Genomic DNA, 15910 nt, shown 5'->3' on the forward strand with positions numbered 1-15910 from the left:
AAAAAACAAAATATAATGGAATATAAAAGAAATTAATATATAATCGAGAACATAATGGAAATAGGATGCGTAATAAAGTATAGTGGAACACATGATAACATAATACCATGTAAAGTATCTAAAAATATATGTTGAAAGCTATGGTTACTTTATTGTGTTTAAGATTTCGTAAAGTTTAACATTTTTTATCTTTTTTTTTAAATGCTATAATCAAATCAATGTTTGTGTGCTTATAAGAATGTTTATATGTACTAATGTCAGTGTTCGAAGACTGACTAGTCCAATGTCTTTTGCATTTGAGAACTACTGTAAATAAGAGGTGGCAAGATAACTAGCGGCAGATATATTGATGAAGTTTGTCCCGTCACGAACACTCAGAAAAACTCAGGTCTCAGAAGAAATTAAACATGATGCGACGAGCAGATTAATAAATATTTATAGTTACATTTTGGAAAAATCTGTACTATATAGTTTAAATTTTATGATATATCATCACTGTGCGATGATCAAGATAAATGTAACAACGTTATATGTTATAAGAAAATTGCGGAAAATCATGCTTGTTTAACGGTTTACTTTGATGATCCTTAAAGGGTTCAATCATTCTATGGAACAGGAACGAAGAATAAGTTTGGACGTGTACCTTCAATATAATGTGTATTTCTTGCAGAATCGACGATACTGGATTCCGATGAAAATTCAAAATCAGTTCATAACACGTTTTGACACTATATTTACGGAACACTAAAAAGAACTATTTTATCTCAAAGAATGTTTCCCCGGGAATACATCGTTCACAACACGTTTTGACACTATATTTACGGAACACTAAAAACAACTATTTTATAATACTTTGTCCAGGGAGATGAATGTATTGCATAAATGTATGTTCACACGATCTCAATAATCTTAAATTATAAAATTTGGAAATTCAATGTTAAAACCGAGCGTAGAAATTTATTTACGCAAAGCGTTATGCCTTGCTAGTATTATCGCGAGGAAAGAAAAGACTGTGCTCGTGAGAGGACAAATACTAAGTGATCTGTTTCTTTAATTCGCAGTTGTTATGTATATAGGGTTCTCCGGAATGACATGCAAGTGGCTGGAGAAGGTATAATGATGTAGTGGTTAGGTAGAAGGGCAAACGTCTTGGAGTGACTAATAAGTGAAGTACACAGTATTCTAGACTAATTTTGAGCGTAATGACTGCACCCGCGGACCTTTATGGAAATTCTCATTATCACACGTCATTTTACAAATATTCTGACTGACTTCATGACTCATGATAGAGATTTCTAATAGTAATCTGTTAAGTAAAAATATTATTTTGTATTTATTATAACTCTGGATAAAATTCTGCTATCTTATCATTAATATTTAAGTATCTATGTAAATCTAGGCATAAAATAAATTTAAATTTTTTCTAAGAAACTATTACAATTGAGACAGTTGTTTGTACCTAAAGGGTCGTTAGGACCTGTTAAATGTAAAAAAATAAATGAGTATTTACTAGTAACAAAATAAGAAATGGGGAAATAAAGTATAAGGTATAAAAAAGGTTTAATGTAGTATTATTAGTAGAAAATTTTCTTCAAATTCATTGTACTATAAAATTATTATGTACTACATTGGTCCTATATTAAGGACCAATATAAAGTAGAGCAGATAATAAATTATGTAGTTATACCTTAAAATGATAGTTTTCCTCGAGATAATACGTAACTAAGGAAAGCAATTGTTATAGGTATTGTTATAATAATTACTGAATTATTTTAAGAATGACAATAAATATTTCATCTAATATGAATCAGTCGAATTAAACAACCAAAATAGTCAGAAATAATACTGATACAATTTTAATTATAAGTAACAATCTTAAAATTGATGCAAAATTTCATTAATAGTGCGCCATGAACGCAGTAAATTAACAAAGAACAGTTTTAAATCCTGTAAATTTTATGGAAATCGAAATTGTATATTAATATGATTAGTTTAGAGATAGATGAGATAGACAGAGATATCTAGAGATAGATATATTAGAATATAACCTTGACATTGAGTAATGCGCGGTTTACTTAGCTCTAAGATAATACAAGATGTGCCACACCTACGACGTTAAATGTAAATCTACTCTTTAGTAATACTGGGACGTTTCAGCAGTTAAGTGTATACGTAATGTTTCTGGATGATACTAGTGTGCCGTAAATATAGTAACGGGCAGTAGCGTAAATAGACGACGTTACATTACTCATTAATCAAGTAATATTAATATATTTTACATTAAATAAACCAATAAATGCATTCAAAGTTATTAGTAACAAGAACATAGAATAAATTTAACGTAACACAGACATACGATGTTATATTTACAGTTCTGAACACTGTCTAAAATTTAAATAACATAAGTAATAATTAACAGAAGCCAATATGACTGTAAACAGACATTCTTATATCTAGAAAAAATATAAAAATTCTATTATTTCCTTATGTATAATAAAGAATAAGATCGAAGTGCTCATGGTATTGCAAGAATTATTCATTTAGATTCTCAGAAATTTCTAAAAATAGCAGATCTAAAACTCGGTATATATGGCAGCGAGTAGTCAATTCGTTGTGCTTTATGAAGAATTAGATTGAAAAAGCACATGATTATAGGAATATATCGATTTCTTGTACCAAATTTTAATTTTTTTCAACATTAAATTGTGTCATGCGTCGAACACTATACAATTGTACGACAGAAACATAGCATAACAAACATGCATTCAACAGCATTACACATTTCATTTAAAACTCAATGAACTCAGTCATAATCGTACATCATGTGGTGCTATAATACTATTAAGGTTTTTCGTTGTAAATTGTGCCTAATTACGTAGATTATATCAACGTTTATCTGGTTAAACTAGTTGTAAATTTCCTGTAACCCAAATGCCGTGACGTATATAATTATAGATCCAAGGTAACTTTTACATTGTTACTGATCTTTAAACAAAAACTTAACAAAACGTCATATTTGAAATGAATTAGAAATAATAGAAAAGGGAAATATATAAATATAAAATTTTATTAAATGTTTATTTAGACATCAGTAACAATATAAAAGTTACTTTGGATCTATAATTATGCACACCACTGTATTTTTGTTAAAAGTACAAATAAATAAAAATGTTTATGATACAACAATAAATTCACAATATGTTAAAGATTGAACTTATTCGAACGTGTTAAGATTTTTAAGATTTTTTTGTTTCGATCAAGAGAATAAAATGTTATGGCGAAGCGGTATTTCGAAATTCGAAGGATTAAAGATAAAATTCAAAAAATCTTGCTTTGTCTGAGAAACAAGTTACTTTAAAACTTCTTTTATGTTTTTCTTATAATATATTTTTCTAACCTGGCCATCACAGAATCTCCGCAAATATACATCCAATTTACTTCAAATTTTATACCGGTATTTTGCGTTGAGTATCCTATTAATTTTTTTTAAACATTTAAATTAGATTTTTTGGGATAAAAACAGCTGCTTTGTTCTTAAACTGCGGCAATTTCGACAATTATTAATTTAGATAATATTTTCTAGTTTATGAATTGCATACAAAATTTTATGTACAGCACTTGCCAACTATGACATCCAGCAGTTACGAGAAGGGATTTTGGAAGCAACGCAATTTTTCCCGATTTTAACTTTTAAAAATTTGAAAAACAATGCTAAAACTTAAAAAAAGCGGATATCTTATTCGTTCAAAAGAATGTACTTTTAAAAGTCAAATATTTTATTCGTTGCAACAGATTTTAAAAATAATATTTCAAATAGTAATTTATTTTAAAAAACACTAAAAATTTATTTAATTCATTATCAACAAATAAAATAATTTTATTTTACTAAATTATAATTTAAACTTTATTTTTGTAATCTGAAACAAACGAAGTCCTCTGCATTATAAACGTACATAAAATACACGCTTTATTTACATTATTTTACGTCATGTGAGTCATCCGTATAATTTGCTTTCAAGTTAAGAACTGTGGGAAATATTTTATCACTCACAATCAGTATTGCTCATAAACCATGTTCAAAGAATAAGTAAATTGATCAACGCCACTATAATTTAAATTCAAAACATTCTGCATATTTATTTGAAGCGCACAATTTTTAAATGTAAACCAACTGAGTTTAAGATAGCTGGAAATTACATACTATTGACGCATCTTGTCAGTGACGCACACAATCAACATTATAAACACAAACACACTCATATACACTGAAGATTGTTTGACAGAAAGAAATACTTATAACTCATACTCATACACAAAAGTATGTAATAGCTTTAAATTCTACGCCATAGATTTAAATAAATACACATTGAAGCGATTAAATATTTAAATATATAGCGGAGGAATCAAAGTTAACTAATGTTTGAATATTTATTTTTTATTTATTATTTCCTACCTTGTAGGCGCTGAAGAAAGTTGATGTGTGTGTGTGTGTATGTATTAAGAGCATCTTGACATTGTTGTAGCAAGAAATATAAATATCATTCACGATTTAAGAAGTAATAGCTATTATTTTGTATTGCGTTACTCGATTTTATTGATATAAATGTTAATAAAACCTAATGCGAAAGTTAACTTGGAATGTCAATTGTTACTTCTTGTTACTTTAATTCGTAATTCCAATGGTTAATTCTTGTTAGTTCATTATGTAATTTCAATCATTACATGTCATTAGTTAAATTCGCAATATCAATTATTATTTCTTGCAACACCAATTCGTTATTTTAATAGTTACTTGTTATTATTTTAATTCGTAATTTCATTAATTACTTGTTTAAATTTATAACTTCAATGGTTGTTTATGGTTTCCAAAAAAAGTTACTGAGAAAAAAATTATGATAACTACCTGACGAAAGAACTGCATACACTATGAAGTCAATCACGAAAACTTCGACATGCAGTTTCTAGTTCTACTGTGCAGTGCGAACACAACTCACTGGACGCGATCTTTTTATGTTTGTCTGGATATCATGCACTTCAAGACATTATATAAAACCCCGTATACCCACATCAGAAACTGACGAGTCACGATGATGTGTAAAGTTAATGTCCGTCGTATCTGACAAATTTTTGCCTCAGACTTTACTTAGATTGTCGTATCAAAGAAACTAATTTAGGAGGAAGATAACAACTATTTAACGCCCTAAACGTGGTTACGTAGTTATGCGTTTATAACTTCAGTCACAAAAATACATATTTTGCTGTTGCATAAATCATGGCGCTTATGATTAGTTATTTATATCGCAATGATGCCTCTCCAGTCGGCAGTACTGATTCGAGCATCTTCGCACGTCTAACAAGAGACCCCAATTGACTGACTTCGATTTTAATGACTCTTTGCAAGGTGATAGTATACAAGTCCTTAATGATATGTGTAAAATATTAGATGTAGATACTCGGCAATTTTAAAGGCACAAACAATTAAAGTTACGAATCATCGAAATGTGCCACGACTATAGATGGAAAGTATCGAAGTTGCATTGGTGAGTTCTTACCATTTTTGTTTCTCATTATTTGCATTTTTATTGCATATATGGCCGTTGTTATCCAGTGTTGTGTACACCGTGATTGCAATAAACTTTTACAATAAAAAATGATACATATCACTGAACGAGAATCGATCCTGATATCTTGCATTTACCAGTCAGATACTCCAATTATTTCACCAACGCGACTTTGACATCTTCATTCAATTTTCATAGTATATTTTGAAGGTTCGTAACTTTAGTTGTGTATATCTATAAAATTACCGAGTACATATATCTAATATTTTATACAATTATTCGGGAGTTATGCAATATCACCTTGCAAAAATCCCGTTAAAATCGAAGTCGAAAAATTGAGATTCTTTCGAAGTTGCTTCCATATTTGACACAATACAGTAAAAAGCGCAGTTATTGATTATTGTAACATTGCAACACAGATATACCTACAAGTTTACAACTTCGCGTTATCAAATTAAGGGGTTAAGGTCACTTTGACGCGATCAAAAATTATTTACATTTTAAAACAGCAAAAGAGAAGTAAGCAATTGATAGACATAAGTTTTCATCAATTATTTTATATCGCTATAAACTAATAATAAACAGAGTTAATATTGTTTTAAATGCTGTTTATTGAGATTATAAAGTCAGTCTGTAGTGTACATTATAGTAAAAATAACTGTGAAATTTCAAAATAATCTGTTAATTAGATTTTGAGGTATGTTGCACACGTTTTTGAAAATACAGTTTCGAGAAAAAAGCGTTTAATGTTTCCGAACGTAATTTTTCATATGGTTTACGCTACTGTACGAAGGAATACTAATCATCTACAGGCTTCTCATTTCTAAAAATAATTTGTTTTATAGGTTGAAACCTTTTACAATTTATTTAAAAAATTTCAAACTACAAGTATTTTAAATATGTATCGAAAACGATTTGTTTGAATTCTTAAAAATAATGAAATTGTAAATGTTTGAAAAATACAAGGTGAACCATTGAATATGATTGATTGAATTAATTTTGCTGCTTGTCAATCTATTTGAAATGTCTTGTACTAAAATAATGTTACGTACGGTGATTTTCTCCCGACGTTTTTCTTTCCTTCCTGAAGGCATACGCTAGATAACGTCGGCGGTGAACGCGGTCCTTTCATTCAAAAATAGAATATCTAATTCGCCGTATAGGCGCGAGTTCAATAAGGGTCATACATCCCCGATTCTCGGTACCATCCGCGGTATGATCTGGGTCACGTAGGCCCGGCCCCCACTACCAAATCTTCTAGTTTAGCTGCGTATAAAAAGGCTAAGATTTTTCTTCTCTTCGGACAGTTTCAAGTCTAACCACGACGACGAGACGTTTGCAAGATCGAGCTCAGTTCTCTTTTACGCAATTAAATTACCTAGTAAGTATACGAAAGTAATTAGTCCCCGCCGACTTGGTGCGTAAAGCAGGGAGTGTGTCTTAGGACCATCGCGATTCATACTCTACACTCACACACTTGTAATAGATTGAAGTTGTTAGATTATATTAGTTTTTACTTTCAACTCAGTGTACAAGTTATTTCATTCCATCTCCCAGTTCGAGTCAGTTGTTGGTAACGATCTCACAAAGATACACCTTTACCGCTCGAGGTGTATCTATTAATATTTCTTTTGAAGTTACGAGGCAAAATTAGAGTCAATCCAAAACCCCATTACCCAATCAGGTGGCGACCCGGTGATGAAATAGGCACCGGCCAGTCCGCGCATTCCTTACCCGGCCACGTGTGCAGTGGCCCTCGGCTCGTAACAATAACACAGTTTAAGGAGAGCTTTAAAAGATGATTATGTCAATATTTTCCAGAATTATCAAGATCATCTTCATTTTTTTATAGATTGACCTACAATTCTTTTGCATTCACTTTTTATGCTGAAACTAAAAATCCTTGATAGCTCTGAAAATATGGTTAACAAAAAATGTAATATACTCATCTCAAATTTCTCCTTAAATCATGTTATTTTGGCTAAAAAAATGTCCAATCTAACGACAGAATAGATTAACTTGATTACTTTTTGTAGTCCACCCTCTATAGTGAAACGCAGCACTGTCTCGTAACGTAGTTGAATGGCTCACAACGCTAACTGCATATTTAATCTAAAAAATAATTGCTATTCTTTTAGTTGTTGTATAATATGGTAACATTATAAAAGAATATTTGGACGTATCAGAAAACGTATACAATAGTCCCAACGAAGCGAATGCCTGTCGAAATTCGTTTGTCTGTACTTCAAACGTGCGATCTGTGATTTCAACCCTGTCCTGTAGTGTTTGTAGAGGCCCTTGCATTTGAGTATGTGTCTCATGTCTCATGAGTCATTATAGATTCTAACGTATTTGTTAGGCTTGCCGTGGGTGAATTTGTTCTTAACTTGCTCATGGTGACGTAATATAGTTCATCTGATACAATTGAGTTAGGTTTCTGATATATCCTGAACTCTTTACCTTTGGAAAGTTCGTTGCGATCGTCCAGAGTGAGTGTGGCGCACGTGGTCCCAGCGGTAGGTGCTCCGTAGATTACACTATAGGCTGTTTTCCCCTCTCGAATTGATCGAATCCTGGCAGGATTGCCAAATAATGTTAGAGGACCGTATCAAAACCTAAGTAATGACGTATAAGACCCTTCACTTCTCCGCACTTGAATTATTTCAAAATTCCGCGGAATTTATACAAGATTGAAGCGTTGGATATTTCCGTAGAGAATATCAACGTTTTAATAGAAAAACGGCAGCAAGGGTTTTACGAAATAAAGAGATGTGACTTGGTCTTAACAATTTCAGTGAATCAATGACGACTTTATTCACTGGACGTCGGGTTTTTATACATGTTCTTGCCTATGGGTATTAGGTTCATGTTTTGGCTGCATTATCGTAGAGTATCGGCTTGCTTCACATTCTCGTTGATATGTACATTACTTTACGAGTACATGTTAAAATCACCACCTCCAAAACCTGTTCTTTGTCCTCAACAAGAAGTTTAGTACGCTAATTTTCGCACGTGGTCGACCGGAGGAATGATCAGAGCCGTAACCGCGGGAGTGTCACGTCTGCTCGTAAGTTTTAACAAAACTTTGTTTTTTGTAAAAAAACGACCCGTATGTATACCCAAAAACAGTCCTAGACCCGAACCAATGAGCTATAGTCTTGTTACACCGCGTCTTTCGCGTTAACATTCCTTAACATATCCTTTGTTGTTAACATTACCCTTTAATATGATAGGTATATTTATTTGACGTATATAAGATAAGATGCATGAATTGAGCAATTGATTAATTGTTGGCAACACATTTATGTACAGAAATAAACAATTATTTAACCTTCGACATTTTTAACATTACTCCTCCCTTAAGGGTCAGCAAGAACGATCGACTGTCAGACTTGAACGGAATCGTCGTCTTCTCGCAGACTTCGACCTTGTGATTACGGAGAATGGAAATAAGTCCAACCTTGCTTTGGTAAAATGCAAAACGAGCTCCTGAAAGTATATCACAAAATGTTTGTGCCGTATGTACACTCATAATAAATAATGTGTAGTGACACGCATTGTCAAAGTAATTTAATTCAATAAGATACTTTAAAATATACAACGTTTCTTCATCAATACTTGTATCTTTTGAAATAAATTTAAAAATTAAATTGTGTTCATCACATTCTCTGGACATTGTGTCTTTAAATTATTACTTATTTCAAATACCATAACAGTAATAAAAAAGATTTTATCACACAGAACATATCGTAGAAGACATTTCTGTATTCCCTGTACACATTATAATTCTGCACTACAAATTGTCACTAGACTTACCTATACAATTTCTGGGCCCATCGCCAAAAGCCAAGAAGCTCATAGGATGCCTGGTTGAAATACCATTATTGGTAAATCGTTCAGGATCAAAAACCTCAGGATTTGTGTAAATATCGGGATCATTATGGATGCCATATACTGGTATCCATATCCTCGTGTCTTTAGGAATTGTGATTTCAGTGCCCTTAAAAGTGTAGTTTGTAGTAACCTGCCTCATTAGAATTGGCAATATTGGATGCTTTCTTAGCGTCTCTGTATAAAAGAATATAATTTATTAAAAATTACTGAAGCTCTGATGATATTTTTCGTAAATTTAGTTATAAATGAACATGAGTATGAAAACTAAACCGATAATTAATTTTACGGAATTCATCGCGGACGAACTTGACTTTGAAAGTTTCCAGGATCAGCATTCTGAACTTCTTTTATCTATATGTAGATGTTATTAGAGTTACTCGGTCTTTGAATCCAAGATGTTTAAAAACATAGTTCTATATCTCAGATTTTTAGAGAGTTAAAAGATTTTAAGAACTGCAGATTTCTCACGCTTATCAATAGTGTCAAAAATCGGGACAAGACTGTGATTTTTGTAATCTTTAATAATTGACAGTTCGTACCAAGGTCATCTAATTTCGAAGAATTTATCAACATGCGCATAAATCATCGAGACATACAAACCCCATTTTTAAATTTTCATCATAGGCTCAGATAAAAAGAGGTAAAAATGAGAGTCTTTTTTAGTCACGTTTGTCATTCTAAGCAACAGTATAAATATATCCAATAATGAGGAAAATACTTGCCTCGAAATACTGCATCCAGATACTTCATTTCTTTGACTTGGTCGTACGTTAAACTTTTACCTTCCCTCGCGTTTTCTTCTAAATTTTCTCGAATTTCCTTACGTAATTTGTCCTGTATGTCTGGTTGTAGTGCTAGTTCGTAAAGCGCATGTCCTATCGTTGACGATGATGTTTCGAATCCTGCCAAGAAGAAGACGAACGCCTGCGCAGTCAGCAACGAGTCCGTCAATTCTATAACATGGCACAAATAATGAATTAGATAGTTACTATGTATTGTAGCAACCAGAAGATTGTGACCAAAGCTATCGAATGTTATAAATATATAAACTGTTTCAAATTCCGAGTTTCTTGCTGTGTTATAAATTAATAGTTCAAATGATCTATAGGACTAATAACTCTGAAAAATGCTAAATTCTCTATTTAAAACCATTTTATTCGATATTTTTAGGTCATCGAAGTTTTTCTATTTGTGATATATGTCATTTTTTTTGTTTCGTTTGTGTTTCAAAAAAGACATCCTGGGAAGAAATGACTATCCTGTGAGCCTTCCGCCGTTCAACTGAGAGGATTTGTATCGTAAATGTCGTGACTGTGAGTTAGGACTCTTTGTAATCGTCGAAATTAATTTATAATCGCGTATTCCATGAAAGTTTGTGAATTTACACTAATGGAAACATGAATTGCAAGGACCATTCTTGAATCATGATTGATCCGAACGCGTGTGGAGAAAATGACGAGAAACGCGGTCATTATGTAATGTCCATCAACGGGATTAAGAACCTAATCAGTATGTGGATGATTGTAACTCGCATGCAATGATCGCGATCGGCCGTACGCAGATCATTATTTTAATTAAAGATCTTATAGATCCTAATAATTATTCCTGACCACCAATACCGATCCATTATTCTAATAGTTTATTATTATATTATTTATTATTCTAATAGACAACTTATTATATCCGCACGATGACGATACCAAAACTAAATTATACACTTATTTTTTATTTTGGTTAATTTCTTAAATTCGATGTAATACTTTTATTTGAAAGAATCGTTCAATAAGGGAAAAAAATGTTAAATCACAATCTAACTGCTTCAAGAAATACGAACGAAGTTAAAGATACTTCTTAATTGAATAAAACTTGCGAGAGGTTAATTTAAGGCTACAGAAATTGGTACATCCATTTAGGAAACTAGTGTATAACATGATAACACGTTACCGATCGCATCGTCCAACATTTTAAAACATTTTAAAGCATTTTTATATTCTCATAACATTAACATTAAACAATATTTATCTAATCTATGTTACTTATTATTTAAAAAATTAATTTATGTATCTGCTATTTAAAAAATTATATAATAATATGGAAGCTTGTAATAGTACAATTTAACACTTTTATCTCAATAATAGATAATAAATTAATTATTAGCCTATAAAAAGTCAATTTATAGGCTACCGGTTGGTAAAGTTTGAAGTACTGAGTAAAAAATCTCACCAATATTTTCCAACTGACTCGGATTTTTCTTTAGCTCCAGAAGCATATTGATGAAATCGGGTCTGACTACATTATTTTTTTCTCTGTAATTCATTGCGTCCATGACCACCTTCATAAAGAAATTAGTGACCTCTGTCGGCTGCAGTAAATGACCTATTCGTACATATATCGCCGGAAAGAACTGCTTCAACGTATCTCTGGCAGCCTGTTTCAAAGACGGAGTGAAAATTTCTCTACCCATCCGGCGAAATTCGCTGTCCTCGTCCGCGATAGCATTCATGTCGATTCCAAAGGCACAGGTGCCGATCACGTCGGTTGTAAATTTCGCTGCTATTTCTCGGCAATCCACAGGCACTGCCTTTTCTGTCACAGTGTCCAAGTATTTTTCCAAATGTTCCCCACATTTTGCCACTAAAGGAAACATGTCTTTAAGTTTACCAGACGTAAACACTGGCGAGAGTCGTGCTCTCATCGGACGCCATATTTCAGGCTCCAAATGGAACAGATGCTCTTGCAAACGTTCTACCTGCGAATACATTATCCTCGATTTAATCTTCAATTTCATAAATAGTTGTTAAATCGAAATTAGTAATTACATGCGGAAACTGATTGTAATTTCCGCAAATAGAATAAGTAATCTACAGTATTTCCAAAGCAATAATAATATCATGTAAAAATGTTGAAACGGTAATGACTTTTCAAGTCATTATCTTTTATTGTTGTTATTAACCGAGGTTTTAATCAAAAAGCATTTTACCCTTTCCATCTGCTGTCCCCTCTCAGGGGACATTTGATATAAGAATCTTTGGCTAATATTTTGTAAATGTCCTACAAACCTAAAAATTTGATTTTAATTCATGATTTTGGCGATTCGGACCATAACGCGTCTCTGTACCCGCCCTGCCCCCGCAGGCACCTTGATCAACAACTTGCTCTTCAAAATTCCTTACCGTCGCTTGTTCGTTCGCTCTTTTACTCTCTTTCTCCCTTTCTTGCATACGCATGTTCACGTACCTCATATTCTTGTCGAACGCATATTTGCATGTGCACCGTATGCTGAGTAACGCGCGCTTTGCCCAATTTATACAACTGATTAACCGCGGCCTTCAGATTCGTACTTTCTTAACATCCGCACAGTACTGTATTAGACAATAACAGACGCTCATGTAACACAAGTCGTACTTAGTGGGTGTTTTAATAACAAAAGTTGTTAAATAGTTCGGCTGTACGCTTTTCTACATGTATATTATTATGTTATCTAATGAAAATGTGCATCACAACAACATATCCATACGACAGTTCCACATTCAATTAAGTGCTTCATTTAGATCTAACAATATTCTTCACAAGATTCAACGAAAAAACTAAGTTTAAAAGTTTATTGTTAAAAACAAGTTTCCCCATTTTCAATCATATAATTAATTGTAACCCCAACCTGTAATATGCATGTACTCATAAATACCTTAGGATACACAGGTAAACCTCGAGATGCGAACAAGGAAAAGTCCCCGATCAGAACATCCTTCACTAGATTGAGATCATTTACAATCAAAATTGGTGTACTGCCGCCATAGATTCCGCATACTGGCTCTTTTTTATATTCATCGTACATTTTCTTTATGGCTTCGCTCATGGATATTTGTGCCAACGAGGTCGATTTAAGATTACCGAATATCAGCGAGGGTTGTGGTCCAGCAATGCCAAGCTTTTTCCAGTAGTTGTAGGATGAACTGAGGTAGTAGTAAAGTGCTAGCAGCAATACGAGGACGCCGCATAATATTTGGAAAATGTCTACCATGGTGGTTCAGTTACCTGAAAAAGACAAAAAACCTAAAACCTGAAACAACTTATTTCAGAATATGAGACCGAATGCCACAAGATTTATTAGAGCAGTTGTTCAAAATAACCCACTTACTCCTTATAGAGTCTAATAAACTTTGGCATATAGAGAATTTCAAACTACAATACAAGTTGGATAAAAAATCGTATCAGTCATGTCTGACTGACGTGATACCAAAGTTTTAATAGTCTGCTAGACACATGACGTATTTTCATAACAATTTACATCCAAAAACAATAAATGATGAATATTGATTCATTATTACTATAGTGAAGAGTGGATTACATTTTTTTATACAGAGTTCAGTTATATACTGAAGTGGTATTAGTAAGCAGTTTTGATTAAAATAACCTGTTTGACAAGTCAAAAATAATCGATGCGATTACGATGTTTGAAAGTATTCTTATATTACGTTTTTTAAATATTACACTTTTGTAATGTGTAAAAATAATTTAGGAAAAACAGTCTTGGGTATCGAAATATAACGAAGAATATGAATTCGCAACAGTGGCACTTTTACATTGATGCTGCTCATAAACAGTTATGTTATATTTCAATTAATGGATGTAAACAAATGAGTATAACTTCGATGTTCAGCATAAAACGATGCGATGTATGCTAGATTTCAAACACCTTCTACATTTAGAATTACTCTTGCACTGTGATAGATTTTTTACAAATGGAATATTAAGAATGCAATTAATCTTCTCAAACTTTACATTTGACAAATATCTAGAAACGTTCTGCATCTTTATGTTTATACTGGCCAAATGAGTTGTTACGATACATGTATCCCTACATTTGCAAAACTTATTACTATGTACGTTATACTACCTTTTACATTACTATGCGTACACCTGTCGACGCAACATTTATTACAGTGAAGTTTCACGGAAAGATCAGAATATTCCTTATCTCATTTACTACCATTTTAACTGATATAGGTATTTAAACTGGACGGAGCTAATGTCTTTATACTACAAATAACAATTTAATTTTAAAATAACCTCTCTTGTCTCGCCGTTTCGCGTTCCCTCAAGTCTCATTCGATAAAATTTTCTCGACAATACTGCTGCATTTTAAAGTAAACTTGCGCGAATCGTATACCTGAATTACATGTTCACTCATAAAAGTTGCATAGAACTCTGAACAGTTCAGCATCGTCTAAAATAGAAATATAAAACGACCTTGATCATAAATAAATAATCATGTTTGACAACATTGAACTTTTTCAAACATATTGTTAAATAATAGCTAAATATATTTAAATATGCTTCGGACAACAAATTTTGCATTGCTGAAATTGCGTGTTTTTAAAGGGTATAGTATTTAGTGGTGTAATTTTTTCATTATTAGTGCTTAATTATTAGAAGTTATTTTTTTTATTTAGTGTTTGATATTCGTCCACAATTTTATATAAAAACTACAGTATTTCATTTAAGAAAAAAATTACTTTCAAATCTCCGCATCGGCATCACCTATTAAAAAATATACCACAACTATACCGTATTAAACTTCACACGTTTTGTACTGAATAATTCGTTGTCCAATGTATATTTTAAAAGTTGCACGAAATGCACAAGTTACGTGTTCTGACTTATAATATCACTATATGTTCATTATGTTCGTATGTACATATCTATGCACGTGTATCATACACACATAAAATAGAATTAGAATAGAATTGCGCTTTAAAAACTTCATTACGAGATTTATGCATGAACTGTCTAATTACCAAGGATGTGGCTAAACACTTGATTTATGTAATCCCAGTTTGTAATTGTTGCGATCCTTCACTTCTGTGCACTATTTCGCGTGTGAAATATTGCACACACTGAACTCCTAATTTACTAATTAATCAGTTACTTTTTGCGGAGAGAACTCGCACATCGACTACCACGCACGACATGTAGATAACAACTAGCACTTTGCTCTTCATTTCATCATCCAATTTCCTCTTGTGTAGGTAGTTGCGTGCGAGAAAATATACAAGGTGGTCCAAATAACTGTAACTGTGCTTTAACAGTGTAACAGTGCTTGAAATAACAGTTTTCAAAAGAATTTTGATAATTATTTGCAACAGGGTCCAAGTCTCTAATTTTCATGAAGTTCAAAGCAGTACCTACCGAGTCCTAACAATAATTAACGAGTACTGCTTCACAACATTGAAAAGTTTGTATTTATTTAGTCTTCCCGTAATTTTTAGTATAGTATATGTTGTAATTAATAAATACATTAAATTGTTTTTTTGTAAAAAAGTATTTGTATTTGCAGCAATATTGAAACAAAAAACCGTGAAGTCTATCATCTTGTTATCTGTCACATGATAGTTGATAGATAGCATTTAATTGACATTTCAGTTCAGTAATCTGAGGCAAATGATAATGGTAAG

The 15910-nt window shown here is 32.2% G+C and overlaps 1 protein-coding gene and 1 long non-coding RNA gene across 4 annotated transcripts; one reads left to right on the top strand and one right to left on the bottom strand.

Annotated features, from left to right (window-relative positions):
* Positions 1 to 5332: 5332 nt before the first annotated feature.
* On the top strand, positions 5333 to 9063 carry LOC144470392 (uncharacterized). 2 transcript variants are annotated; one of them, XR_013494105.1, is made up of 4 exons: positions 5333 to 6080; positions 6869 to 6942; positions 8357 to 8628; positions 8926 to 9063. It is a non-coding gene; the product is annotated as an uncharacterized LOC144470392 (long non-coding RNA). The 2 variants fall into 2 exon arrangements; XR_013494104.1 differs by lacking the exon at positions 8926 to 9063 and having other exon boundaries at positions 8357 to 8678.
* Positions 8833 to 15744, bottom strand: LOC144470384 (putative cytochrome P450 6a14). Of its 2 annotated transcripts, none has more exons than XM_078181439.1 (6): positions 15254 to 15744; positions 13141 to 13490; positions 11679 to 12204; positions 10178 to 10408; positions 9378 to 9629; positions 8833 to 9050 (listed from the first exon to the last, which is right to left on the bottom strand). In XM_078181439.1, the coding sequence occupies exons 2-6, from the start codon at positions 13474 to 13476 to the stop codon at positions 8884 to 8886; spliced, it is 1512 nt and encodes a 503-aa protein (XP_078037565.1). In that variant the 5' UTR covers positions 13477 to 13490; positions 15254 to 15744; the 3' UTR covers positions 8833 to 8883. The 2 variants fall into 2 exon arrangements, with proteins under 2 accessions (XP_078037565.1, XP_078037566.1); XM_078181440.1 differs by lacking the exon at positions 15254 to 15744 and adding an exon at positions 14353 to 14374.
* Between the last annotated feature and the right edge of the window lie 166 nt (positions 15745 to 15910).

The sequence above is a fragment of the Augochlora pura genome, chromosome 5 (assembly GCF_028453695.1).
Source record: "Augochlora pura isolate Apur16 chromosome 5, APUR_v2.2.1, whole genome shotgun sequence".
NCBI lineage: Eukaryota > Metazoa > Arthropoda > Insecta > Hymenoptera > Halictidae > Augochlora > Augochlora pura.

Excerpts from the sequence above, each read along its gene's own strand:
- LOC144470384 (XM_078181439.1), bottom strand. The coding sequence starts at position 13,476 with ATGGTAGACATTTTCCAAATATTATGCGGCGTCCTCGTATTGCTGCTA. Across the intron at positions 12,205-13,140 it reads GTTTACCTGTGTATCCTAAG|GTAGAACGTTTGCAAGAGCA; the intron begins GTATTTATGAGT and ends ATGTATTCGCAG. Across the intron at positions 10,409-11,678 it reads GAGTCAGTTGGAAAATATTG|AATTGACGGACTCGTTGCTG; the intron begins GTGAGATTTTTT and ends GCCATGTTATAG.